This window comes from Elgaria multicarinata, chromosome 1 (assembly GCF_023053635.1).
Source record: "Elgaria multicarinata webbii isolate HBS135686 ecotype San Diego chromosome 1, rElgMul1.1.pri, whole genome shotgun sequence".
Lineage (NCBI taxonomy): Eukaryota > Metazoa > Chordata > Lepidosauria > Squamata > Anguidae > Elgaria > Elgaria multicarinata.
This window is the reverse complement of record NC_086171.1, coordinates 148,191,925-148,218,852: the sequence shown is the minus strand read 5'-3', so window position 1 is coordinate 148,218,852 and position 26,928 is coordinate 148,191,925. Positions and strand designations below refer to the sequence as shown.

The 26,928-nt window shown below is 39.2% G+C and overlaps 2 protein-coding genes across 4 annotated transcripts in view; one reads left to right on the top strand and one right to left on the bottom strand.

Annotated features, from left to right (window-relative positions):
* Positions 1–562: 562 nt before the first annotated feature.
* On the bottom strand, positions 563–26,896 carry LOC134407285 (calreticulin-like). Of its 2 annotated transcripts, XM_063138985.1 has the most exons (11): positions 26,807–26,896; positions 22,921–23,033; positions 18,994–19,136; positions 16,425–16,526; positions 14,274–14,477; positions 12,520–12,614; positions 10,016–10,225; positions 8,043–8,156; positions 6,026–6,169; positions 3,670–3,762; positions 563–1,807 (listed from the first exon to the last, which is right to left on the bottom strand). In XM_063138985.1, the coding sequence occupies exons 2-11, from the start codon at positions 22,944–22,946 to the stop codon at positions 1,676–1,678; spliced, it is 1,263 nt and encodes a 420-aa protein (XP_062995055.1). In that variant the 5' UTR covers positions 22,947–23,033; positions 26,807–26,896; the 3' UTR covers positions 563–1,675. The 2 variants fall into 2 exon arrangements, with proteins under 2 accessions (XP_062995055.1, XP_062995064.1); XM_063138994.1 differs by lacking the exons at positions 18,994–19,136; positions 22,921–23,033; positions 26,807–26,896 and adding an exon at positions 18,007–18,252.
* The window catches only part of OSBPL9 (oxysterol binding protein like 9), an 80,274-nt gene continuing 80,094 nt past the window's right edge, over positions 26,749–26,928 (top strand). For both annotated transcript variants that reach the window (XM_063138958.1, XM_063138948.1), the window contains exon 1: positions 26,749–26,928. In XM_063138958.1, coding sequence (XP_062995028.1) covers positions 26,818–26,928 — 111 coding nt within the window. In that variant the 5' untranslated portion in view covers positions 26,749–26,817.

Genomic DNA, 26,928 nt, shown 5'->3' with positions numbered 1-26,928 from the left:
AGCTGCATAAAGCAGTTTCCATGGTCTCCTTCCTTCCCCATCCCAGGACACCCCCCCATTGCTCTCTCCACATGCCGTTTCCATATTGAGGCGTAGCTGGTGTTGAGAGAACCATGCCAGCAACGAGAGGGCAGGCACATGGGCAGGGAGCACAGAAACCAAAAAAAATTATGTCCCCCAGATGCTGTCTAGGGGACATAGATTGTGTCCTTAATTTCTATTAGCAAATAAAAATTAGTTCATGCTTTTGTGGTGGGGTATGTCGGTATGGATAAATGATTCTTCTCTGCTGTTAATTTGTTTCTGTAATTTTATCTAACTTCGTTATGGTATGAATAAAATGCACTATTGTCGTATTTCATTGTGTAATGTCAGCATGATCTATGCTTGGTCTACTTTCTGCACCAGCTTTATATTTAGATAATGTAAGGGCCCACTGATTCTTTTTCTTTCTGTCTAGAGATCAAGGAGAAAGATTTGTAACATATGCTGCATATAGCACTTCATCTTTTACGGTCAAACTGTGTGCCATTCACTTATATGTCTTTCTTCCAATGATTAGTTGTTGTTTTTAAAAATGTATTTATTTATTTCAACATTTTGTTACCTTTACAGGTAAAACCTCTCTAGACAACTTCCACCAAAAACATTTGATAATAAACTTCAACATAACAATACATTTATAAGACAGTATTAAAGCAAAAACAAAAATAAAGCTTCCATCCCAAGCTACTAAAAACCAATAGAAATACAACAAAAATCAAATACAAACCAATCAGCAGCAGTTAAAAAAAAACTCTTATAAAAAGGTCATGGTAAACAAATAGGTCTTTAAGATATTTCTAAATGCCTGTACCAATGGGACCTGCTGGACCCCAGCTGGAAATGTACTTCACAACTGTGGGGCCACCACTGAAAATCTCTTATCTGCCAACCTCATTATTCTTACTGTCAGGGATGTGAGAAGGACCTCAGTTGTAGATCTTAAAAGTGGTGGCAGACTGATATGGGAGGGGGCTTCTTTTCTTCCTTTCTCTACTTAAGGGGTTTTTTTTGGTGGGGGGGAAGGATAAAAGAAAGTAAAAAAAGTTAAGCAGTCCCCATGGTAATCCTTCCACCCTGCAAACCATTTTAGAAGTTGAAATGTGGCCCTCAAAACAGCCATCCTCAATTTTCCCCTTGCAAAAGGGGTGGTGAATTGAGGTGGCTGTTTCAATCCACACCTAGTTTCAATAGCATGGAATGTGACTTCTGAATTGAGCCTGTGGTTTTATGGTATTTTCTACATCCCTGCGTTGCACAACTTATTGCCATCTATGCGGTTTCTGTGTCTACAGCAGATGCTGATAGCCTTCCCAGAACACAAAAGGGCTGCAATCCTATATCCATTTACCTAGGAGTAACCCCCATTGAACTCAAGGGGATGTTTCTGAGTAGACATGTACAACAGATAGGGTAAGAGATCTAAGCATTACTTCTTCCATTCCTTCCTACCTACCTATTAGTATAAAAATGACTTGTCACGAGTTTTTATTGCCACTGTATTTTAGAGTTTCAGTACCATATATTTAGAAAATAAGTACAATATTTAGAAGTTGAAAAATTTCAATCGCAAAGTGAAGAACAGCTGATGAACATACTGAGTAACAGTAATTATGCAATAGGTTTTGGTTGATTAGAGCTCATCTTTAACGTTGACACCTTTCCCCTTCTTTTCTTTCTTGCTTTCCTTTCCCTTTGTTTCTTCCTTTTCATTAATTTTATTATACACTACATCTCGTCTCTCTCTTCTCTTCCATTCTCTCTCCTGTTTAACAGAACAAATAATAAGTGATTAATAGACTCAAAGTTATAACCCCGTTTGACGACCAAAATCTTTCAGTGCATGCAAAGCTTGTCTGTTTTTAAGAGAGTATACTTCCAGTGAATGTTTTTATTAAAAACTAAAATCTCATCATCCCCATCTGACATTTTTTGCTTAATATTGATAACTATACAAAAATTACAGAAGCATTGTAATGATACATCTGTGACATGCAATTTTCTGTGAATTGTTTATAAGTAAAAATATGCGTATTATTCCTAGTCTGTGTGGGTTTCATTAAGGAAGAAAGAGACCTGGTTCACATGACACGACAGCCCATCATGGGGTAATTTATGGCAGCTGGCATCATAATGGTGCTAGCTGCCATTATGAAAATGCAACAGTCTACATAAGCTCAGACTTATTTACTACCATAGTTATATAATACTTTCCTAAAATAATAAATGCACTTCACATAATTCTTGATCATCCTTACAAGTCCTCCATAACTTCCTGGTTCATGCTCTATTTTCTTAAACAGTGGCTCAGTTCAGACAACACATTAGTCAATGTAGTGTGAAAACTCCATTCAATGGTTGAGCTTTTAGAAGGTACTCCCCACACATGTTCTAACCTCACCGTTGTGTGGCTGTGGGCTACTGTGGAGTTGAGTAAAATCCATTGCAATGTTTGATTGACAGTTCCTCCACCCTCTCTCCTCCCCCGGTCCTCCCGATGGTATCCCATCAGCCATTGCTGCAAAAAAATCTAATCCCAGCGGTTCTCCAAGAGTGGCACTTGCTTCTTTTGCTGCTCTTGCCAGGGAGCTCTGAAGCCAGTGGGAAAAGTTAACTCGATGCAATGGAAAACTCCACAGAGCCCTCCACATAACAAGCAACACAACGGTTGTGCAGGAACTCTCCTCTGCACAGCATGGATATTCAGCGCGGAGTGTTTTCCCTAAAAAAGCCCTCCACTGTGGAGTGGAGTTTTCCCGCCCTACAAGACATTTCTTAATGGTGGTGTAAAAACTCCACTGTGGAGTTCTAAAACTACTGTTGAGAAATGTGTTGTCTGAACTGAGCCACTATGTGCTATGCTGCTTATGTTATCATACAGCTTACAAAATATCAACAAGCACAATGATATAAAAATACAGCTATATTATTAAATAAACAAATAGGCATTATTATGTAGTCTGATTTACTTGTCCACACAGATACCTTCTGATCATTTAAGCAGCTATGTCCACAAAAAATCCATTATTTTCTAATCCCCATATCTAAATGGAGTTAACTATTTTCACTGGTAAGTTACCATAAGGATGGTGAAAATGTTTTTCAAGGCAAATAATCTTGTTCACCAACAGGATAAAACTGGTAAATTAAGGCAGATTCCTTAACAACGCTGGAAACTTCTAGCTCATAGTTGATACCCATCACAACTTGCAACATTAAGGTTTATTTATTCCTCAGTGGCTTCCACTCCCTCCTGTGTTCAGTACTACAGCATGTAAACAATAACAATTAGAGGGACCGGCAACACAATATTGCAGCATAGAGTGTTTCTGTTCACTGTTCTAGATGGTCAGGCATGCTCTCTTCCACAATACTCCATTCCATTTCCCCTCCCACCTGGTTTTCTTCTCTCATCCCAACAGTCAATCAGCATTTTATGGCCACCAACTTGTTTTGGCTACATAAACAGGAGTGCTCATAGCCTGAACAGGGAAAATTGAGGGAATTATGTTAACTATTGTTTAATGTTTTTATTGAGACACATACACACCCCACTAGAAATACAAGAGAATGAGGAAAATATATATGCAATCATTAGATTCAAACATAAAGAACATCATCACTTACATATGTAACACCCCACATTTCATTTCCAGCATCTTCAGCGTACTTTTCATCATTTGTGATAAGAAAATTATCAAAGATCGTACCAGACTTTCCCTGTTGGAATTAAAAAGGCAGAACTGAAATTACTTAATTGCATGCAATCCAACCTTATTTGCAGGTTATAAGTGAATTTTACATCAACAAGAATGGTTGTCCGCCCTTATCAGAAATAGCTCATAATATACGCATAATATGTATTTTTGTGAACCGCCCAGAGAGCTTCGGCTATTGGGCGGTATAAAAATGTAATAAATAAAATAAATAAAGGATGCTATTACAAAGCTGATGCAATAAATCAATATAGTTACAATAGAATGCTGCAAGTCTGGTGTGGGTGATACATTGTTTCCAGAAGTGCACTTGTAGCCAGCTCTGTTCCTTGTTCTCAAGTCTGCATTCAATAGTTGCTATTTAGAAAGCATATTACATGCACAACATTTCATTTTCCTAGTTTTGAGAAAATGTGCTATGAGATCACACACTCAAATTACATCACAGTAATTTGAGCAACCAGAAATTCTAAATTTTGTGACTGGAACAAAATACACATATTGTAAAACTTTCATATAAATATTGCATTTATATTTATTCTAGCTGACTATTTTTTGCATGCTGCGGAATTTGGATAATTTTGTTCCTGTTGCTGGACTAAGAAGGCAGGGTTGAACTAGAACATTGGAAAACAATGGATATAGTACTAGATGATGAATCCCTGGAGAAGGACTCAGGGTCGTCTCATTATCCAATGACTAGAAGCCAGATCTAAAATGCTTATACATTTTTGGGTTACGACTGCAGAGATGTTAACAGGTTTTATATCAGAAGTTCTACAGTGCAATCTACAGTCGGAATTAATTTTAGATTATTTTTATTTTCTGGTTTTATAGCTTTCATGCCTCTCGTTAATTTTTATATTTATATTCATTGCCTGAGAATTGCCTTTGGCAATGAAGGCGTGGGGAGAAAAAAAAAGTCCCATTGTGTTCAATGGAGTTTACTCCCTGAAAACTGGTATGTGATTGCAGCCCTAATATGTGATTTTTAAGGAAATTTTATATGGTGCAAATATCTTCTATTTCACAACAGAAAATAATTATGATATAAACCGTCCTGAAATGTATAATTGCAGTGCATTATAAAGACCATCTTTTCATAAGGTTATTGACCTATGTTCTTCTTCCCCATAATATTATGTAATTGAGGCTGTAATCCTTTACATACTTACTGGGAGTAACTCCCATTGAATTAAATGGGATTTCCTTCTGAGTAGACATGTGTAAGTTTGGACTGGCAATCATGCTGATAAGATACCAGACTTATAAGTACTAGTTTCTTAATTATACAGCGTTCCATAGTTTTCCAATAATTTGAAGCTATATTTTGCTTTTGTGAATACATTTAATAATTTCTAAATCACAGTTATCTACTAGTCTAGATGTTGTAGGTAACACAACAGTACTTAGTGACAGTTTATAATTTTACATGGATATTGGCTTCCCAGCCTGGAGTGGCATAGCAACTGTGTGAATAATCTATTCCAGCTTCAAATTGTTGAGAAAAACAAGAAAAAAGGGTAAAGACAAATGAAATTAGTGTCTATGTGAACTGGTCTTGTAATATGTGCTTCCTTCAAAAGGACACATTAGAATACTAAAACTTAGGTGATTTTGCTAGTATTGCAAGAAAAACATGTATTTGTAATGTATCCAATACAGTTTAGTCTAAAAAGCTACCATTATAGAAATATTAACAAAAAATAGTTTAATGAACTACATCTACCAGTAAAGCATTCCCTTTTTAATAAATAAATAAATTCACAATTAACATTTCCTTCTTACTCAAAACAATTTCATCATCCCATCAATTCTGGTTTCTCATAATCATCTCATTTCAGAGGCCACCTTCCCCAAGTTGTTTACTCCACAATAATCCTACTCCTGAGAAAGTGGTTGGAAGAATCCCAGCTAAGCAGATTCTTTTGGGGCTGCCATGCCATTGTATATTTAGTTACAGAGGTTGCAAATGGGAAATGCAGTAGACGTCATCTTTACTAAAATGAATGCACAGGTGCAGGTTAATACTTTTGATCTCCTAGATGAGAATGGGACAAATTAGGAAGTATGTTGTTTTCCAATTTAGTGGTACAGAATTCTAATTGGCATTGTTGTAAGTTATGGGTGGTGCAGCGGTAGTGCAAATCAGCAGTTTCCCCCTTTGCACTTGTTAACATTGTGTTCACATTGGGTGTGCCATCATTAGATATTACCCAATCTTTCTGATTAAGGAATGAATTCTTCAAACTGAATAATATACACACCTGTAAAATTTCTAAGCCAACGACGCTAATGTTAAAATATTTGTAAAGATTAGGATCTGGTACATATTCTGGGTTGTCAACTTCTGGCTGGACCCATATGCCACTATATTTGGGGTTCTTAATTATACGAGGTTTCCAAATGCCCTAAAAAAAGAATAGTTGAGACAATGTTGAATACCAATTTTCAAACTCAGATCAATCAAAGTATCTGTTAGTCAACATAAACCTTGAGTAAAAGTCTAGTCAAATAAAAAAAAAATGGAATATACTATCATTGTTCTGCTCTATCACTATCATGGTGAGGGGACTTTGTGTGGTTGGGCACTTGTGTGAGTTACAAGGTGTCTACTATAGATTAGGTTTTCACTAAGATTTTGGGCAAGTGAGGTTTCCCAGAAAAGCAGAAATGGGAATAGGAAAGCACCATGGAGAGCTCAGAATGATGTTGGAGCTTGTTAGTGACCCTGTTCACAAATTGCCAGTACCACGGTGGGTTTTGGTATGTGCCAGCCACAATTGTGAATATTCAAGCTGTAGCAGGTGTTTGCTGCAGCTTAGTGTTATGTGGAGACTCAGGCATGGTGTTGTTGCCTTGGGAAACAAGCCACCCTGAAACCATGAGTTGCAGTAGAGTTCTGCGGTGGCTTGTTAGCCATGGCAACAAGCCATCCTATCTAGGTTTGCATGTTGCAATAAACTACAGCAACTGCCCACCATGGCTTGAATCTTCATAATGGCGGCTAACATGCACTGCAACCCAGTGACTTATTCACCCACTGCTGATCATGTGAACCAGCCCTGTACATTGCTCCAAGAAACAGCAGATTGTGACTTAGTATTAACAGTATCAGACTGCCATGTTGGGGTTCTGGCATATGCTGGAGTCTTCGTAGAAGCCATCCTCAGAGTCCAAGGATAGCAATGCAGCCTCCTCTGGAAGCAGGTAGTAGATTCCCTCAAGTCTTCCTGGAGAAATGGGTCCCGAAGAGGCAGAATCCTTGTGATGCCTTTCTGTAACAAAGTCCTCTCCCTGAATTGTTAACTCAGGAGCTCTGCTTCTAAAGATGAGGTGTTAGAATCATCCGAGGACAAAGGTTACCATGGACCATGATGATCATATGATAATGGTGTAATGAGCAACACATTATTTACAGTTTTGAGTGTTGGCCCTTCCTAATGTCAATGCCAAGAGAAATGTTATGGTACAATAAAAACAAACCAAAACTATTGACTTGCACTTAAATTATTTCAAATAGAATTAAATGTTTCAAGTGTGGATCATGCTGAATGCTATCCATTTTACTACCATAATGGAAATAAAAGGAATGGAAACAGGAGCTGACAGGAGATGTGTGAATAGAATGGAGGAAGCAAGAAGAAGTGGGGAAAAAGGCGAAAGTAGAGATATAATCAGAAATCTGAGAAGTGAAAAGCTTTAAAACTAGAAATTTGAAACCAATACAAAAAGGTGGCAGGATGATGGGAGACAAATCATAACAATGGAAGAAAAACATAGACAACCATCCTCATCCAAGTCAATAATAAAAATGTTGAAGGGTACTGAGCCCTGAGGTACCCCGCTCGCTACCTCCTCCCAGTTTAAGAAGGTACCATTGATTAGCACTCTTTGAGTCCAATTCTGTAGCCAAATGTGGAACCACCTAATAGTTGTTCCATCTAGCCCAGTTTTAACTAGTTTGCTGATCAGAATGTTATGTAGTACTTTGTCAAAAGCTTTACTGAAGTCAAGATATATTATGTCCACAGCACTCCCACAGTCCACAAGGGAGGTTACTTGATCCAAGAATGAGATCAGATTAGTCCAACAGGATTTGTTCTTGACAAATCCATGCTGGCTTCTAGTAATCACTGCATTGTTTTCAAGGTGCTTACAGATTGACTTATTTATAATTTACTCCAAATTTTTCCCAGGGATTGATGTCAGACTAACTGGTCTATAATTCCCAGGTGTCTACAAGGGTATATTTATTATTATGTAAACCTATACCAAACTTACTTTATATGCAGGGTTTGGAATCAATGGTGCTGCCCACTCCCCATCCATGTCTTCATCCCAGTCATCTGGCTTCGTCACATCTGGGTCAGCAATTCTTTCTGGCTGGTCCCAATCCTAAAATAGTAATGGTCAAGGTAACCAATTAAAGAGTGCAATCCTATACATGTTTAGACAGAAAAAAAGACCTACAATTGACAGTATGCCCTAGTCAGCCATGCTGACTGGTACATGCTGAGAGTTGAATTACCATTTCTCTCTCTAAACATGCATAGGATTGTGCCCTAAGATTGTTAGCTCTAAGATGTATTTTAGCAGGAACAGACTAAGACAATGCTAATTATTTATTTAAAATGTTTGCTCATTTTATACCACTGTTAAATTATTAATATGTTTATGGAATTCACTGTTATTTTGCTTTCACTTATATGCTACAATTAAATAAATTAGCAATTGTACTTACAGTATTTTGGGTTACATGACATTCAGCAAAAATAATTTTTACCACTATCAGATATGGGAGTCTGTTTGTATTAACAATGTAAAATGCCAAAACTGGACAAATACCTACTTCTGGCTATAATAGTCTTGCTGGCATATCAAGCTGATGGGGATCCAGATCCCTGAAACTTCAGTCCCTGATCTCTGACAGTGCAGTAATGACAGAAAGATACTGGATCCAGATTTGGGTGTGTGCTACAGGGCTGGTGGAAGTGGGCTTGCTCATCACATCCTTCCACAGAAGCCCACCAGCTCCCTAAAAACACTACAGAGTTGAGGACTCTGCTGAATTATGTCAGCTGTGGTGAGGAGGGAAGGTGGGAATCCTCAAAAATTGCGGGTAGGTACCTTCCATGATTAGAGTCCTTCCATCCAAAGGATGTAGATTTTGGATCCAACCTTCTATGCTACCATACTTCTATAAGCACTGTATATTTTATAATGTATATATTACTGTCCACCCATGCCCTGTCAAAGAGTCAAGATGCTGTGTTTTGTCATCAAATGTCTATGGTTCTAAAAACTGGTTTTCAGGAACCCTGTGCCCAATTGACCTCAAAGGTGGCTGGCTGCAAAAATTTATTATCTCAGAATATTCAAGAGCAGAGACTGGTAAAAAAAATATTGCAGTAGATACTTGCATAATTCCATCCTTCAGAAGATGGAAGTTCCACAATTGTGGAGTAACTATTACCAGAAATCTCTTTAGAATGTGGTTTCTTCATTAAGACAGTATTTTTAAATTAACCCAGAAGACAGCAATGGGACAAGATCTCTTTTCCCTTCCCTTATTTCCAGTGGTTTTGCTCTATCAGAGGGAAGCAGCCAAGTATGAGGTGGGCATCAAACAGGCTGATAAGCAATTACACAATTGCTCCAATTCAGAGTGAAAACTCGCATGCGCTATATACACTAGCTGTCAATAGAATTTTCATTTATAATAGTAAATAATACTATCTATAATAGTATATTATTGAGATAAATGTCTGTGAATCAATTGCTTCTCTTCCTCCCTCCTTTACTCCAATGGAAACAGAGAGAGCAGGAGGGATTAGGAAAGAGATGAACAAAAAACCTGTTTATTAAAAAAACCTTCTATAATTCAATTTTATACTGAAGCATAGAATACTAAAATGTCACTGAGATCCAGTATTGCTTTTAGAATTTTAAAGCTTAATCCCAACCCAGTGATAGGCTAGTGAATGATCGTACATAGCTTCTTTTATCTGTAAAACACGACCTACCATAGAGAGTGTCCTTGAATTGAGCACTATTTAAATTATGAAAACAATGATAAAAAAGGAACTATGGATACTAGATCATTGTTACAGGTAATTCTAGCATTAAATATGTAGCTGCAACACTGACTGGTGACAATGAAGGCAACAAGAGCATCACTTAGCAAATATGACTAGTAAGGCAGCCAGTTTTGACATATAGAGTGCAAAGCATTGATATTCAGAGTGAAATTTTACATCTGGTTTCTTGTCCAGGGGATCTTCAATAGTTTCCCTTTCATCCCAGTCATCAGGTCTTGGCATATCAGGATCTATTATCTTCTTTGGAAGCAAGAAATCCCAGTCATCTTCTAGGTTGCCAGCCTCAGTCACATAATTATCAATCTTCACTTCATATGTTAAATCTGGACGTACTATTAGAGTGTAGAGATGGGTAAAGTCGTCGGTCTCAAAAAAGAAGAATAATTATTATTACATAGAAATAGAGAACCATTTCCCAGTATGCCAAACTGACCATCAGCCTCGATGTTAAATTTCATATAATCAAAATGAAAAATGGGTCTACTGATGTTCTCCATCACTGGATGAACAGTCTGGAGACCTGGAAAGTTCATGATGAGCATATTATTGGGAACAGCCATGCTGCATAAGTGGTGTGTGTTAATAGGTCACAAGAGTGGCAAAAAATAGCTGAAAGAGAAAGGAAACGCCAGATAACAAGTGAACAAAAAAGCCAAAAGGCAAGGGGTGGAACCAGGAGTTGTTTGTGTCCGAAAGGATTTATTATTGCTGATGCGTTTGGGACTAAATCGAGTCCTTCATCAAGGCAATCTAAAGGAAATTTTTAAAAGATATAGTTTTACAAAGTTTCACCACACATAGGACACCATCGCTTAGGAGGTAAGTGATTTTATATTGTTATAAGAGTAAGTATTTTTATCTTTGTAATATGATATATACCTTTTGATTTCACTTCATTTTAAATTGTTTTAATTATTTTACATGAACTGTTATATAACTTGGCGTCTCATTACAATGAATTTTAGAAAACTGTTTTAAGGTATTTTGTATGAGCATTTATGATTGTACAATTCCCTACTTTTGTAAAACTTTTATCTTTTTAAAATTTCCTTTAGATTGCCTTGATGAAGGACTCAATTTAGCCCGAAATGTGTTGGCAATAAAAAATCCTTTTGGACACACAACTCCTGGTTCCACCCCTTGCCTTTTGGCTTTTTTGCTCGCTCACAAGAGTGGCAAGCCTAACATTCGATGCCCATCAGAATGGGCATAATATGCAACTTATCCACATTTCCACCAACATTATTTTTTTGAGTTTGCTGTCAACTCCATTTTCTTACAGCAATATTTTCTTATTTAATCCAATATATTCCATTACATTACTTCTAATCTCTAGAAAGACTATGGATTTTTATCCCACTATAAAGACAGAGTATAATCCTAAACATTTTTATTCAGAATAAAACCCCAGTGAGTTCAATGCTAAGCACTTAAAAGATTTGGGGCCTAGGCCCACAGGATACAAATCTGCATAATTTTCATATGCTAATTTATACCTCTAGATATGCAAATTTAGAAATAATCACTAGCATTTATTAAATTTTTGGAGAATGCAGAGCCAGCCAATTAATTTCTCATCCAAATAAAATACCTTCTATAATTAATTTGTACAGATAATTCCAAATCAATAGTTTGTCTTCAATTACAATTAATTGGTAATCTTTCGTCTCTTCTTCCTCCTCCTCCCTCTCTTTCCTTCCTGAAGGAAAATTAATCACACCCCATGCAATTAAGCTTAGAATAAAAGCTTCTATTGGGCACCTTCCCTTCTCAGCTGGGATCCACCTGGAAATCCTGGCTCTGCAGAATTGTTCTGGGATCCAAGGAAATAGGGGTCCAGTCCAGGCCGAGCAATGCCCCTGGGTGCATACAATTATAGCTTAAGTGTACCTCATGCTCTCCAGTATAATTGTAGTATCGGTTACTACCCCTTAAAAATGAGGATTCTTGAGAGTAAGCATTCTGCAAACGTTCTATATGGTTTGCTGTCAGGTTTTGGCATTTGAAAAAATCTAAAACCTACAAACCTTGATCTAGTATTAAGGGCGAAATCCTCTAGATTGTGCCCTCAATGATCGTAAGCCCCCAAGCTCGGAGGCTTATAATCATCCTATGCAGAGCGGGAGGTGCAGTGGAGGTGACCCTCAGCTCCCCGTCCTCCATCCAACATTTTTTGTTAGATGGGCTTTTTTGTCTATCTAGATGGGGGCACTCCAGTGGGGAGGTAAGGAGGCTAGAGAGGCCTCAGGATAGTTCACATCCTGGCCTCTCCAGTCTCCTCCCCTCCCCTCCCACTGAAATACTCACTTCTCAAAGGCTGCTCTTCTGACCTTGGAGAGGAGTTTGTGCAGTTTTCTGCAATGGCTGTGAGGGGGGTGGGAGGGGGATGATCTCCGACTCCCCTTCAAAGGTCAGAGTACTGTCTCAGATGCTGTCTAGGGGCCATAGCGTTGCTCCCTAAATTAGCTTTGAAGTCACTGCTTCACTCAGATTTTTATATAATAGGGTTTTCACAGTTGCTTATGTGTTGACAGTAGAATTGCAAGAGGACAGAAATATGCAAACAACACAAAGCAATTAATAGGAAAAATAACCCACACAATAAATAAAATATGGATCAATAATGTTTCTGCTACCAGGAAACTCTAATTATGCCTTACCTCACATGTGATGTTTTTTTTAATCAAGTAGTACTCATCTTTATAGTTGAAGATAACCTGCACTATTTTTTTGTATTCTCCACATATATCGGGACCTAAAAACAACAACAATACTCTTAAAGATCCAAATGATTTTGGTCACAGTTGTACCTGAACAAATATAAGTGACTCAATTTAATGATAGTTTGAAGTATTTTTATGTCACTCCTCAGCCAAAAAGTCTTTTTTTAACAGAACTTTTATTTAATACTTTCCAATCACCCCACAACCTACATGTTATTATTTATTTAAAAGGTAATATCCTACTTTATTTCCAACAGGGGGAATCAAGGGCCTTTGTAAACAGCCATGTTTTAGTAAGGCATACAACATGAGGGTGTGATGGATCTCACTTGAAACAGTGTTCCACGTGGGTACCACTACTGAAGAGACCCTGCTTCTAAGAACAACCTGCCTTGTCACTGACAGCTGAAGAATCTGAAGCAGGTCCTCAAAAGTTGGTTAAAGCATGCAGGAAAATGGAAGGAGGAGGTCCTTAAGGGATCCAGATCGAACTTAGGTCTTCAAAAGTTAAAACTCAGGACCTTCAGATGAGCTCAGAAACACACTCACAACCAATGTAGTTCTAACAAAACAGGCATAATATGCACTTTCTGCCAATTTACAATCTGGCTGCAGCATTTTGCACTAGTTGAAGTTTCTGGAGACTTTTCAAGGGCAGTTCCACATAAAGTGTATTAAGTTCAGAATGGACAAAAGGAAATATTATTTTACACAATGCCCAGCTAAGTCACTGAATTCATTGCCACAAAATATGCAAAGGGCCACTATTTTCAGTGTTGTTAAAAGGCTTAGACCTAACCTTGGAATTTGTCTATTGATAATTATTAGCCATGATAGCTAAATAAAATCTTCATGTTTGTTTATTTATCTTAAGTATTTTTATGCCACTCCTCAGCCAAAAAGTTAATTAAATAAGGCAGTCCCTGCCTACTAGCTTACAATCTAGATAGACCTGGCACACACACACAAGGAATGGGGAGGGAAGGAGGGAGAAATTAATTCTTTTGGAATGGCCCTGCTCTCTCACAGCTCAGCCTGCTGGAATGGGAGGAAGGAGGAACCTTCATGAGGGAGGTCTTTAGTAGGGCTGTTGGAATGGCTCATCTCTCTCCAAACAGTCTGCTAATTTATTTATTACATTTATATACCGCCCCACAACCGAAGCTCTCTGGGCGGTTTACAAAAGTTAAAAACAGTAAACATTAAAAGTATACAAAATTTAAAAACATAAAAACAACAGTATCCATTTAAAAACAACTGTTCTGCCCCCCCCCCCCCCCATTAAAAAACAAACTAAAATGGTTGCTGGTTTATGCTTCTGAATACAAACTGCTGGCGACATATAACAGGGAAAGACTGCTGGCTTCATACCCTCCTTGCAATCTTCCAGGAGGCATTTACCTGCCACTGTGGGAAATAAAATACTGGGCTAGCTGGGTCCTCAGTCTGATCCAGCAGATTCTAATCCAGAACATTTTATGATCTTTTGGTATAGACTTTGCTGTGAGCTCATTTGCAAATATAAAGGATCAAACAATGATTGCCACCAATGTATACAATGCTCTGGTCAGGAAGGATAACATTTCTCACAGCACTAGAGCCAATTCTCCCCTGATATGCACTGACATAATATTATTACATGAAATGGATGTTGTTTGACCACTGAACAAGAGACATTCGAGAAAACTTACCAAACATAATATAGTACTTTGAATCTTCATTCATAGTCTCTTGATTTAAGTCTGCAGAATAAAGTTTAATGTAGGCACCACCACAATCAACTTGTTGGTCATATTTTACTGTGTACTGAAGCACTAAGGTCTGGCCTTCATTGTTAAAGGGACGAAACCTTGCTGACACTGCATAATACTTAGTGTCTTGAGTTGCCTGCAGACCTATAAAGACAAAATCATGATGAAGCATCTAAATATAGGTACTGTTTAAAAAATTTATTTCACTCTCTCTCACACAGACAAGTATCATTCCTCTTTTGTGTGTGATTCCCTCAACATAACTGTGAGAACAATCAGGCACTATGTAGTTATGATTATAACTAACCTCTTGCCAGGTATTTTGTTAATGAGAGCAGGAACCACCAATGTACAAAATGCTGATTACTGAGGAAGTTCCAAGGAATTTCAAGAAACACAAGCCTTACTTTTTTCAGACATCAGACATGGTTTGGCATTAGGCAACAAGCCTAGGGAACCCATGTGTTGTGAATACTTCCACCAGTGATATGAGTTTTCCAGAAAGTGTTTTTCAGAAAATTTTCTGGATTTTTTCCCCAATGTCCTACCTGTCATGTCTGATTGGAGGAATTCTCTTAAGACGAGCTAGATATCCCAGAGACAAAGAGCAGCCCATGTCAGATGACCAGGAGGAGCCTGGGCTCTTGGGGAAGATGGCTGCATGTCCATCTTGCATGAGGGGGGGGAACTCCAACTCTGAGAGAGAGGCTGAGTGACCACCTAGTGCTGGAGCGCGTCGGCATCCCAAGAAGCAGGCCAGAACAATCCCTGTGAGTAGTGTCCATTTGCAAAGGAAGGTTCCTCATGTATAAAGGACTCCTTATGAGTAGGGCCTTGCTCATGAGGAGTACTTCTGCCAGATGCCTCTGATGTGCTGCAGCTGAGTCTTGGGTAGGGCTTTGGAAGTCCAGTTTATAAGCCTCAGTCATAGGCAGGGAAAGCTGCTGAGGTGGTGGTCATGGGGCCTTTTTGACTTTAATTTACCATTATTTTGAAGGAGAGCATGATCTCATGTTACAAGAACAATACCTTATTTCATCTCCCAGTCCCTTGAAATCTTTGTTTACCTTGGACTAATCTCTTGTGCTGCTGATTCCTGATGTTGGATTGTACTTGCATTGGATTGTAAGCCTGTGCTTCTTACCTCTGCCTTTTGACACTTTAGATTTGCCTTATAGACTGTCTCAGGACTAAGCCTGAACCAGCTACAACAGGACACTATCTGATTTAATATGTTTATTTGCCATATTAGTAAACAAAAGTTTTTAAAGTACTTGTTAATTTTACTTGCTGTTTAAATATCCCAAAAGTGTTTTTAATATAGTAACTGAAATATTTGAGAAGGAAAAAATTCAATGAAACGCACTTGCAACACATGTCTGCTCAGAAGCAAGTCTCACAGAATGTAATGATGCTTACGCAGATAAGTGTGTAAAGGACTGCAACCTCAATATTATGTTCAAATCAAAGCTTGATGCTGATTATTTGGGTCCATTCCAATATGGATTCCAACTTTCATTGCCCTAGCAGATAACCTATGCCAGGGAATGGATGGGGAAATGCAACCCTTTTGGGTTTTCTGAACCAGTACTTCAGAAAACTGGTGGTATTGAAAGTGGCTTTCAATACCACCAGTCTCTTCTGGAGTGTTTCCCTGTGGTGGGACTTGGAGACACACTGTTACGGTGGCTCCGGTTCTTTTTGGCAGGACTGATCAAGAACGTGGTTTTGGAAAACTTCTGTTCCACTTCATGTTCACTGAAATTGTAAAGAACTGAGTTGTGCATTTTGCAGGCAGGAGAGCTGCTTACTTGTGAATAGATACGCAGAGGCTTGATATTTGGGATCCTTCTTGAAAGTACTGTTGAGTGATTCAGTCCTGCTTACTTCTGAGTCGACATACAGAAGCCTTTTCCTGCTTACTCCTGAGGAGTCTTAAAATGGTCAACTGTCTCTGGCCCCACCCATAGATGGGTTATGGCCCCCAATACATTTCCCATGGTTTCCCAGCTCTGCAGTAAGTTCTTAAAGAATATTCCACACAAATCTCACTTTTCAAAATTGCCGGAGGGAAAAAGTGCATTCCTTTACCTCTATCTTTTTCTCTATCTCCATAAAATCTTCCTGATCCTATCCGAAATTTGCCATAATCAGTTCTGTGTCTAGATTGAACCCACCGTTTCTGCCATTCATCTGAAAAAGTGAAAGTAGCAATACAGTTCATTAAAATAGAGTAAACAGCTATTTTTCATTATGTGAAATGTTATGGACTCATGTGTATGAACTTGTCCTTGGAGAGTCAGTTTTTAACAACCACGTTACAAGGTGGGACTTGACTCACTGACAAACAGAATTATACTAGAGCATCAGCATCTACACTTTTCTTATTTACAGTTCTGTAAAACTATAAACCAATGACCTTTATAAGTCTTCTTAGTGAAGCTTGCATTACATGTAGTTAAAAACATCTCCCCCAAAGTATCTTACTCAGGAATGCTTAACTATCATAAAAGCCTACATTTAATTCCATCTGGAGCTTGAGACAACTGCTGATGGGTCCCAAGGGACTATTGGTACATGTTGAATCATGTCTGGTGAACTGCCTGGTTCATTTCATATTTAAGTCACTGAACGTAGGACTAAATCTTCAAACAAATGTAATAAAAAGGCTGATTCAATTAGCATTCCACCCATTTTATGAGGGAATCACGACATGGGGTAAGTGTAATTCAAGATAGAGATTATTTAGTCAAGGCAAACTCCTAGGAAAAGCAAGTCTCCAAAAGAAAAGATAGGAAGAGATGCAACAATTTGTACTGATCTTCTCATGGGAAATAAAAAGACTGGGTAAAGGGAAGAAACAGTTGTAGCAATCTCTACTGATCTTCCCATGGGATATAAAGAAGAGAGGAAACAGGGTGGGAGGTGGATGAAAGACATGGAGCAGGTCTTCTCCCATACTCTGGCCTCTCTCTTCTTAGGAAACAAATCTTCAAGAACTATTAAGCAAAGCTAAATCAACTAAACCCAAAAACCTAGCATTACATTATTAAATATATTAGACTTTGCTTCCATATAAAGTAATACTATAAAAAACTAATATATATATACAACTGATATAAAGGAAAGACTCTTAAATTGGGATAGTTAATAATATGCTTTTTTATACAGAGCATACTCTATGTAAAAGGGAGAGCTTATTCTAGACAGCATACTCTAGATGTTGCAAGAGATACAATGAAAACTTTTTTATTCTACTTTGAAGACTAATTTTGGTCACCTAGTCTTATTTAAATAGATGAAAATATTAATTCCAGATACATTGTGCCCTGAGATCCCAGATGGCATCAGTTATTGAATCTTTCCTTCCATGCATCACTCAGTAAAATTGTAGTACAGTTGCCTCTGAACATTCATTCTCCTGCCCTCAGAAATATGTTGCTAAAATCCAGTCTTCTCTCATGTTTCTGTTCTATATGGTTTTCTATAGTGGTAGTAACTACACATATAAGTCAGTAGAATAGATATATCATAGAAAAGAAATATTTCACAATTATTTATCAATTCATTTTTTAAAAATCAAACAAGGAAACAACACTTAAAATGAGGGAGACTATATATATTTAAGAAGACTCAGAAGTCAACAGTTCTGAAAAAGTAAAATATCACTTACCCTCATCATCAAACTCTTCCCTAAAATACTCTTTTGTTATAATATGTTCCTGCTTCTCTACCACAGTGGAAGAGCTATCAGCATTGTCAGTTAGGTCCCCAAATGCTAGACCTATCAAAAAGGCCACTAAGCAAATCAACTGCATTGCTGATATCATAGTAACTTAGTTTAGTTAAAGTTGTAGGTGGCTTCTTTAAATTACAGGAGGAAGAGTCCAGTAACTTCTCCTCTGAAATCTTTTGCTGCTTTTTCCTGCCCCAAAGCCTCTATGGTCGCCACACTGATAGTCATGCTGAGCAGATGGATCCCTCCCATTGGCTAGAATGTATGAATAATTATGCTACAGGGACCAATCACAAAAGACCACGCAATTGGACCAGCACAGAAACTACCTGGAATGTCTCAAAGGAAATGAGAAGACACAGGTGCCCTGACCTAATTCAGATGAATTCACACTCAACAGATGCATTGGCTCCCTACTACAGACAAGTCTTTGCAGACTGCTAACTGTACTTCCAATCAGAAATATTTTTTGAGAAGGTGGCAATTACAGTGTTCAAAACATAGATGGAAATAATGTAAAATGCCTGTAAATAACAAATACAATTATTTCTTAATCTACTATTATTTCCTTGATTCAGATTATACTATATCATCTATCTTCTCCTTTCCCTCATGTGTCTGTAATTTTTACATTGTAAACCTGCAGGCATTTAGCTGTACCCTATTTCTTCGATTCTAAGACACACTTTTTTCCCCATATAAACATCTCTAAAAATGGGGTGCGTCTTAGAATTGCAGGTGTGTCTAAGGTTTTTTTTTTCCTGTTGGTGGTACTGAAATTAGTGTGCGTCTTACAATCGATGGCGTCCTACAATTGAAGAAATACGGTAATTTTTAATTACTCTGGTACAGTTCCTATTTTGGTGCTTCCTAAATAAAATAAGATAATGACAATGATATAGATGAAGTGACTTTTACACTTACTTGTGTTGAACAATAAGCTATTGAATGAATTGTAAGGAACTCCTATGAGAATCAGAACAAAAAATATATATAATTGGGGTAATTGGGAGAGTGAGAAGAAGGTCATAACTGAATGGTTGGGAGATATGAAGAAGTAAAATGATCTGCAAGAAAGATATAGAAAGAGCTAAAACAGTAATTGTTTTCTTTATTTCCCGATATAGTCAGTCAAACCGAATACAACAGTGTATTCAAACCGAATACAACCTATGTATGTTTGTGGACAACTGGTTCAACTACTGTTCTTAAATCTCACCTAAAAACGTTTATTTTTAGTGTATTCTCTTCTTCCGTTTTTGGTTTTATTTAGTGATTTATTAGAATGTGCACCTTTCTGGTAGGGATTCACTGTTTTATTCTGTACAGTGCCATGTGCACTGACAGGGGCTATATAAATAAATTTGAAAACGTACCTGGCTTTGCATGGTTTGGGAGGAGCCCTTGGTTTGATCCAACAAAGCTGTACACACCTTACGGAGTTGGAGACACATCCTAGACATGGCTTTTGCCATGGAGTTACCTTTGTATTGTATTTATATTACTTTCCAGCCAATTTCAGTTGTTTACTAACCATTATTAATTTTATAGTGCTTTTTGTCTGGTTAAAATTTGCTTGCTGTAGTGCTGAATCATCATGCTAAGTTTGGTTGAAACTGATCCAGTGGTATTGAAGCTATAAATAGTTAAAAATTTTGATTGGCCACAATTTTGTTTCAAAATGGCAGACACATTTTTTATGGTTAGTATCTGCTTTCTACAGTGCTGAAAGTGCTGAATTGATCAACTGGTGCTGAAGCAGTAAATTTGTAAAAACTTTCATTGGCCGCCATTTTGTTTAAAGATAGTAGTCAAAATTTTCACTATGCCTAAAACCATCTCAAATAGAGGTAGAACAAATCCTAAAAGTTTTATAACAATCAGATGTACAGTTTTCAAGTCCATAGAGTAAATAAATAAATAATAAATGTCCTACAACTCCCAGTATTCTCCAGCTAGCCATGTTGCTTTGGAAATTTTGGGAATTGTGAGACTTTTTTCTATCTAAAGATGCATAGGACTGCATCCTAAGTGTATTTTAATGCAGGAAAGTGATGTCCAAATCAGAGGAAGATATAGGAGTGAGTTCTGCCTGTTCATGTTGCAAAGCAGAATAGTGTTCCACTGCATTCTTCTTTGTCTCAAAGACTCAGGACAGGTAATATTTTAAAAGGCAGAAAATCTAATTGTATAAAACATGTATATATCTCATGTAATGAAGCTTCCTGTTATTTTAACCACAGCGGTAGGAACATCTGCTGCTGGGTTGAGTTACTGCTATTTAGCGCTCTCTGCTGCAAGAGAGAGAGAGAAAACATCAGTGGTTGAGAACAGCAAAACCTGGAGGATCTGCCCCTCCCAGTAAGGATTTAATTCTTCTTGCTGACTCATAGTTTCTCGCTTGGAGATCAGGCCACCAAAAGATATTCCTATTTCCAGGGTGCAGTAGTTTAAGGCCACCCCATTTTCTTTTTTGGGAGGGACTGTGGGGTAGCATTTTGGAATTCTTTATGAAGGGTGATTTTGGTTAGAACAGAATGAGTCATGATTAAGAATTATTGAGTCATGATTATTATTTTTAAATTTAGGTTCAAAATTCAATTTTATATGAGGTAGCTGTATCCTATTGTTTGTGAATTTCATTGATTTTAAATAGTTAACTGTTGCTTTTTAGCCTTTTCTTTTAACAGCTAGCTTTTTCAGTAATGTTTGAGCTATGAGCCTGAGAAACTCTAAGGGCCTTGCTAGACCACAGGGTAGCCCAGTGTGAGCTCCGGGCCGGCCCCTGTGCATCCAGATGATGCACAGGGGATCCAGGGCTCAGGCAGGGGTAACCCTCTCTTGGCCCGGGATAACCGGCACCGGTTGTGGCCCAGTATTCCCTGCGGTCTTGGGCTGAGCCCTAGATCGCGGGCGTGTAGCCTGTTCCGCCGCTTTTCCCGGCTACCGCATTTACTCACGAGTAGCCGGGGAAAGTGGGGGATGGTGCGCAGCGCTCCATAGGAGCGCTGCAGCCATCAGGGCAGGGGGGGAAACGGAGCCAGGGGGGATGGGGGGGAAATGGCTACAGGGGAGATGGGGGGAAACGGAGCCGGGGGGGAGGGATGGGAGATCGCGGGTGGGGGGGATCGTGGCCAGGGTGGGGAAATCGGGGACAGGGGGGAGTGGTGAACCTTTTTTTTAAAAAAACTACTTTAATCGGTGGTGCGCTCCTGTGCACCTGGCCCTTTAAAAATTAAATGGCGGACGCGACGGGGCTTTCCTGCAGCCCGACGCGTCTGACGTTTAAATTGGGGCGACAGCCCGTGCTACTTCTAGTGCGGGCGGGCCCCTCCTCCCAACCGGATTCAAAATTAGGTCTAGCAAGGCCCTAAGAATGATATGGAAAGGTTATTCCACCCCTTTAACAGTTGTTACAAGTAGGGGGAAGCATGGTGTTCAGGGTTTGACATGTCAGGTAATGGGTAAAATAGTCTTCCCCAACTTAGTTCCCTCCTGATGTTTTGGAACTTCAACTCCCAGCATTCCTGGAACACTGGCCATTCTGACTGGGGTGGGAGGGAGTTGAAGACCAAGACATCTGGAGGGAATCAAGTTGGGGAAGGCTGAGATAGAGTCATTACACATCTTACACCTATTCTCTCTTCTGGTCTCTTCCTCAGCTAAGTTATCTTACTTGCTTGTTTTGAATGTCAAAACTGGATCACAAGCTGTTATTTACAGGTTCACAAGCAGGTTCATAATGAATTCTTGTAACTGGGATAAAAGTAAGGGTCAAGTTGACTTGGATAGTATCCAAAGAGAACATGCTGAGTTAAAGCCCTGTCACTGAGTCAAAAAGTTATTTGAGTAGTGAACAGGTGTGAGACTGTATTATTCCAGGTCAAAAGTGTACTTAAGTTTTCACTTATCAATGAATGGACAACAAATATTATGCAAGGTATACACATTAAAAAGCTTGATATGCAGATGTCTAGAAAAATATTTACTTAGGTTTAATTGGCAAATTTTGAATAATGCATTATCTTCTCAGAGATTTTATTTATTGCATTTTTATACCGCCCAACAGCTGAAGCTCTCTGGGTAGTTCAAAATTGATCTTATGTAGCCTGAAAAGTGTACATGTAAGGCTTTCTTGTATATTCTATTTTTTTAGATTGGTCCAATCAGAGGTTGCCACATTATATTTGAACCTGGACACTGTAGATTACACATGGGTTAAACAAGCCATAGTTAACCTACAATTAATAGGTAGGTTAACTGTAGGTTGTTTAATCCATGACTAACCTATAGCATCTGGGTTTGGATGCCAGGTGGCAAACCCCAATCACGGATTGAATATCCAAAAACGCTTCAGAACATACCTGGCACACAACATGGCAAATCATGGTTTAACTAATTAATTAACCCATGATTTATTGTTGATATGTGCAAGCAGCCTCATTCCCTCTTCCCTGATTTTAGATGGATACTGACAACTTACTCCATCCCCTGTAAGCTTTTTAAATAGAGATAGAGCAGCAAAAGTGTCTTTGATCGCTTGATTAATTCCTGCATCAGTCATGGGCAGATGCAGGTAATATTACAACAAAGTTTGTTTTTGAAAGAGACAACACCAATTCCAGAGTGATTATAGGGTCTGGATAAGTCAGGGGTGGGCAACTAGTTGCTTTCCAGATGTTATTAGACTGCAACTCCCATCAGCCTAGCCAGCATAACCATGGAATATGTAGTGGTGTTTATTGTTTACTCTTTTCTCACTCCAGATCACATCCCTCCCAGTACCTTTCCCATTGTGGAGCTCCAAGTACAGACTAACTCATTATAATTCAGTACATCAGAATACCTTACCTTGTTTTCAGAAATATACTGCTCATCGCAATGAAACAGTTCTCCAAAGAGAAATGTTACCATTTCTAGGATGGATTCCATTTTTGAATTCAAAATAAGTTTTTGGCAGCATTCTGGAGGAGAAAACATTAAAAAAAGATAAGGCAAAGTTATGTGCATTCACAATTTGACTACATTGTCAGTGTTACTATCTCAACCAGTTGCTCATGTGCATAAATCCCCTCACAGCAACCTATAAGAGCAGAAAGTTGGAGCACGTGCACACACTCAAAGTTTCATGAAGAATCAACCTCTATCATATAATTTGGAACAGAACTTTCAGAGAATCTTATGATTTGCAACTGTTTATTGTACCTCTCAAACTTTTATAAATCAACATAATTCCAGTCCTCCTTAGATATTTTATTTATTTATTGCATTTATATACCGCCCCATAGCCGAAACTCTCTGGGCGGTTTACAAAAGTTAAAAACAGTAAACATTAAAAAAAAAAATACAAAATTTAAAACCATCAAAAACATAAAAACAACAGTATAAAAACAACAATATCCATTTAAAACAAAAGTTCTGGGGTCTGTTAAAAAACAAACTTAGCGTTGTTAAATGCTGTTAAATGCCTGGGAGAAGAGAAAAATCTTTACCTGGAGCCTGAAAGATAACAGATATGCAACTCAATCCTATACATGTTTACTTAGAAGAAAGTTACGAGTTAAATTTTTGCAAGAGGGAAAATTTCACCACTCTGGAATCTGTGTTAGATAATTGAGCGGTATATAAAGTTGAAAATAAATAAGAGGGAGACCAACTTGGCCCTACCATCAGCCACAGAAAGAGCAGCTGCAAGGAACTAGCATCTCCCTCTCTTCCAGAAAGAACACTCTGCTCCAATTCCAGCCTCTGGCTAGCAGACCATGGGACACCTCTTGCCTCTCAGGAAGAACTTCATAGCAAGGAGGAGATGAACCTGGCCCCATCCATAGGTCAAAAAATGATTTGCTGCTCCAGTACCTGCTTTCCTCTTCTCTCCCCATTCCCTTTTCCTTTTGTATTGTGCCTATCTTTTAATGTTAGAGCTTTATAAATTTATTTATTTATTATTATTATTTCAGTATGATTTTCCACATGTTTAGGATTGCAGCTTTTGTAGGAAGCAAGTTCATAGAATCATAGAATAGTAGAGTTGGAAAGGACCTTTAAGGCCATCGAGTCCAAGCCCTTGTTCAATGAAGGAATCCACCTTAAAGCATCCCTGACAGATGGTTGTCCAGCTGCCTCTTGAATGCCTCTAGTGTGGGAGAGCCCACAAACTCCCTAGGTAATAGGTTTCATTGTTGTAGTGCTCTAAAAGTCAGCCTGATGTCTAACCAGAATCTGGCTTCCTGTAACTTGAGCCTGTTATTCTGTGTCCTGCACTCTGGGATGACTGAGAAGAGATCCTGTCCCTCCTCTGTGTGACAACCTTTCAAGTATTTAAAGAGTGCTATCATGTCTCCCCTCAGTCTTCTCTTTTCAAGGCTAAATATGTCCAGTTCTTTCAGTCTCTTCTCATAAGGCTGTTGGATCATGTAAAAGTAATGTTAGCTAGTATGTGCATTAAATGCTACCGATTTCCAAATGAACGTCCTCATAATATAAGCACACCTGGGGAAACATTCATTCTGATTTTATGCATGTTTACACAGAGAATTAGATCCTAAATAGTCCAGGAACACATATGTGAAAAATGGATATCAGGCAAAGATACATTCCCTAGACTAGGGGTGGGGAACCTCAGGCTCAGGTGCCAATCTGGCTTTCTGATAATCCTCAGATGGCCATGGCTGCTTCCCATGGCTTCATCCCATTTCTTGCAACCATTGACTGTTTGGTGGTTTGGAGCTTTTGTGCAGTCCCCACCCACACCCAGACATTCTAAAAGGTTGAAATACTTCTCCTAAGGATTAGTTATTGACAGTAAGAGATTTAAGCTAAAACATGCTGGTATTTTTAAAAATGTTTCTGCATTTTAGCCCCAGCCACCATGGCTTTCAGCACCACTGAGAGCGTCTCTGAAATTGAATTTAGCTCTCAGGTTGAAAGAGGTTCTCTACCCCCATCCTAGACATTTTGAGACTATCAACAGTAGTGCTGACACATATTACCACATGCCAAGAAGCAGTATGAGAAATTGCACTAACCATTCCTTTAGTGTCTAGTGGGAAAAGTTCCTCAAAACTCAGCTTTGTGCTTTTCAGTCAGATCTGCAATTTTGGCTTGAGTTACATTCTTCACCTTGACCCTGCTGCCCTGGTTAATTCCTCCTGCTCAAAAATGGATTAATTTTGAAACATAACAGTAGCCAGGGCTTATGGGGAGGAGGGGGTTTAGTACGTTCCTGTCCTCACTGCACAACCTCTCCCAGCATTTCTGGTAAAAAGCTGACCTCTGTACGTCTTCCCTTGGCTCAAAGTTTGCCTTTCCTTTTATTCCTTTCCTTTTATTGTCAAGACTTTTCTCTTCTCCCAGGCATTTTTAACAGCATTTTAACAGCATTTAACAACGTTAAGTTTGTTTTTAATGGACCCCACAATTGTTGTTTTTAAATGGATACTGTTGTTTTTATACTGTTTTTTATGTGTGTGTGTGTGTGTTTTTAAATTGTATACTTTTAATGTTTACTATTTTTAAATGTTGTAAACCGCCCAGAGAGCTTCGGCTGTGGGGCGGTATATAAATGTAATTAAATAAATAAATTGCAGGGGTGGGCAACTTGAAGCCCTCCAGATGTTTTGACCTACAACTCACCTCACCCCTCACCATTGCCTATGCTGGCTAGGGCTGATAAGAGTTGTAATCCAAAATATCAGAAGGGCCACAAATTGCCCATCTATTTTATTCCCCTTTTCTTTCAGGAATGAAGAAAATAAACTCAGGGTAGTGTTGCTTGAGACCAGGTGGTCCAACCATGCAAAAACTTCTGTACATTCAACGAGAGAAAACTCCTGGCCAGTGACAGCTTTTTCCAGACACTGCAGGGCTACGACAGGCAAAGCTCCTCTGCCAACTTTCCCCCCTTAACATCGCTCTTCCCTGGCCCTGCCTGATGCTCTCCATTTTTATTTGAAAGAAGTCCCACTGAGTTCAACAGAGCTTACACCCAAGCAGGGGAGTCGCGACAGGAAGGCAAACCGATGCAGTGCCTCCCCAAATGACATTCCCTTTCCTTTCCTCAAATTCCTAACATTTCAGTCACTAACCTCAGCTTTTGGAAATACAGTTTAGGCAGCCAAAGACAGGGTGCGGGGCAAAGTTTATTGGTCATGCCAAGGAAATGTGAACACGGATAACAAATACAACGAGGCAAAGATGTGAACGACGGAAGAGTCTCGCTTTACAAAGTCCGAGGAATTTCCAAATACACGGCCAAAGTGCCTTGAACACACAAGGCAGCAGGCGCGCCAAAATGTGGAAAGCATACGGTAGCGTCCCAAGCCGACGAGCGCCAGGGGAAATGCCCCTGCGCCAACCCGAGGCGGCCTTCAATGCGTCGTTACTCTTTCGAAGCATTTCCCAATTTCTTCTCCAGTGGGGCCCACGCGCGCGCCCCCTACCGTTTTCTCCAGGGCCCCTCCCTACTTATGCAAGTCACGCCCCCTCCCTGCTTATCCCCTCCCTCTCGCTAGTCCCGCAGCTTGCTTTTTCCGCTCTTTTCTTTCCTCCCCTTTCTTCTTTCCCTGCCGCGACGGCCGTATCGCTCCTCCTCGTCTCGCGCTGCTTCACTCAGGCGTCGCCCATTGACGGAGCTGGCCGGGCGCGCGCGCGCGCTCTGCCTCTTGCCCCCCCACTTCCCCTCAACCCCCGCCCGCGCGACCAGCGTTCGCTCCAGTGGGGCTGTTTGGCATCTTACCGGCTCCCAAGATGGCGTCCATCATGGAGGGCCCGCTGAGTAAATGGACCAACGTGATGAAAGGCTGGCAGTACCGCTGGTTCGTGCTCGACTACAACGCAGGGCTGCTCTCCTACTATACG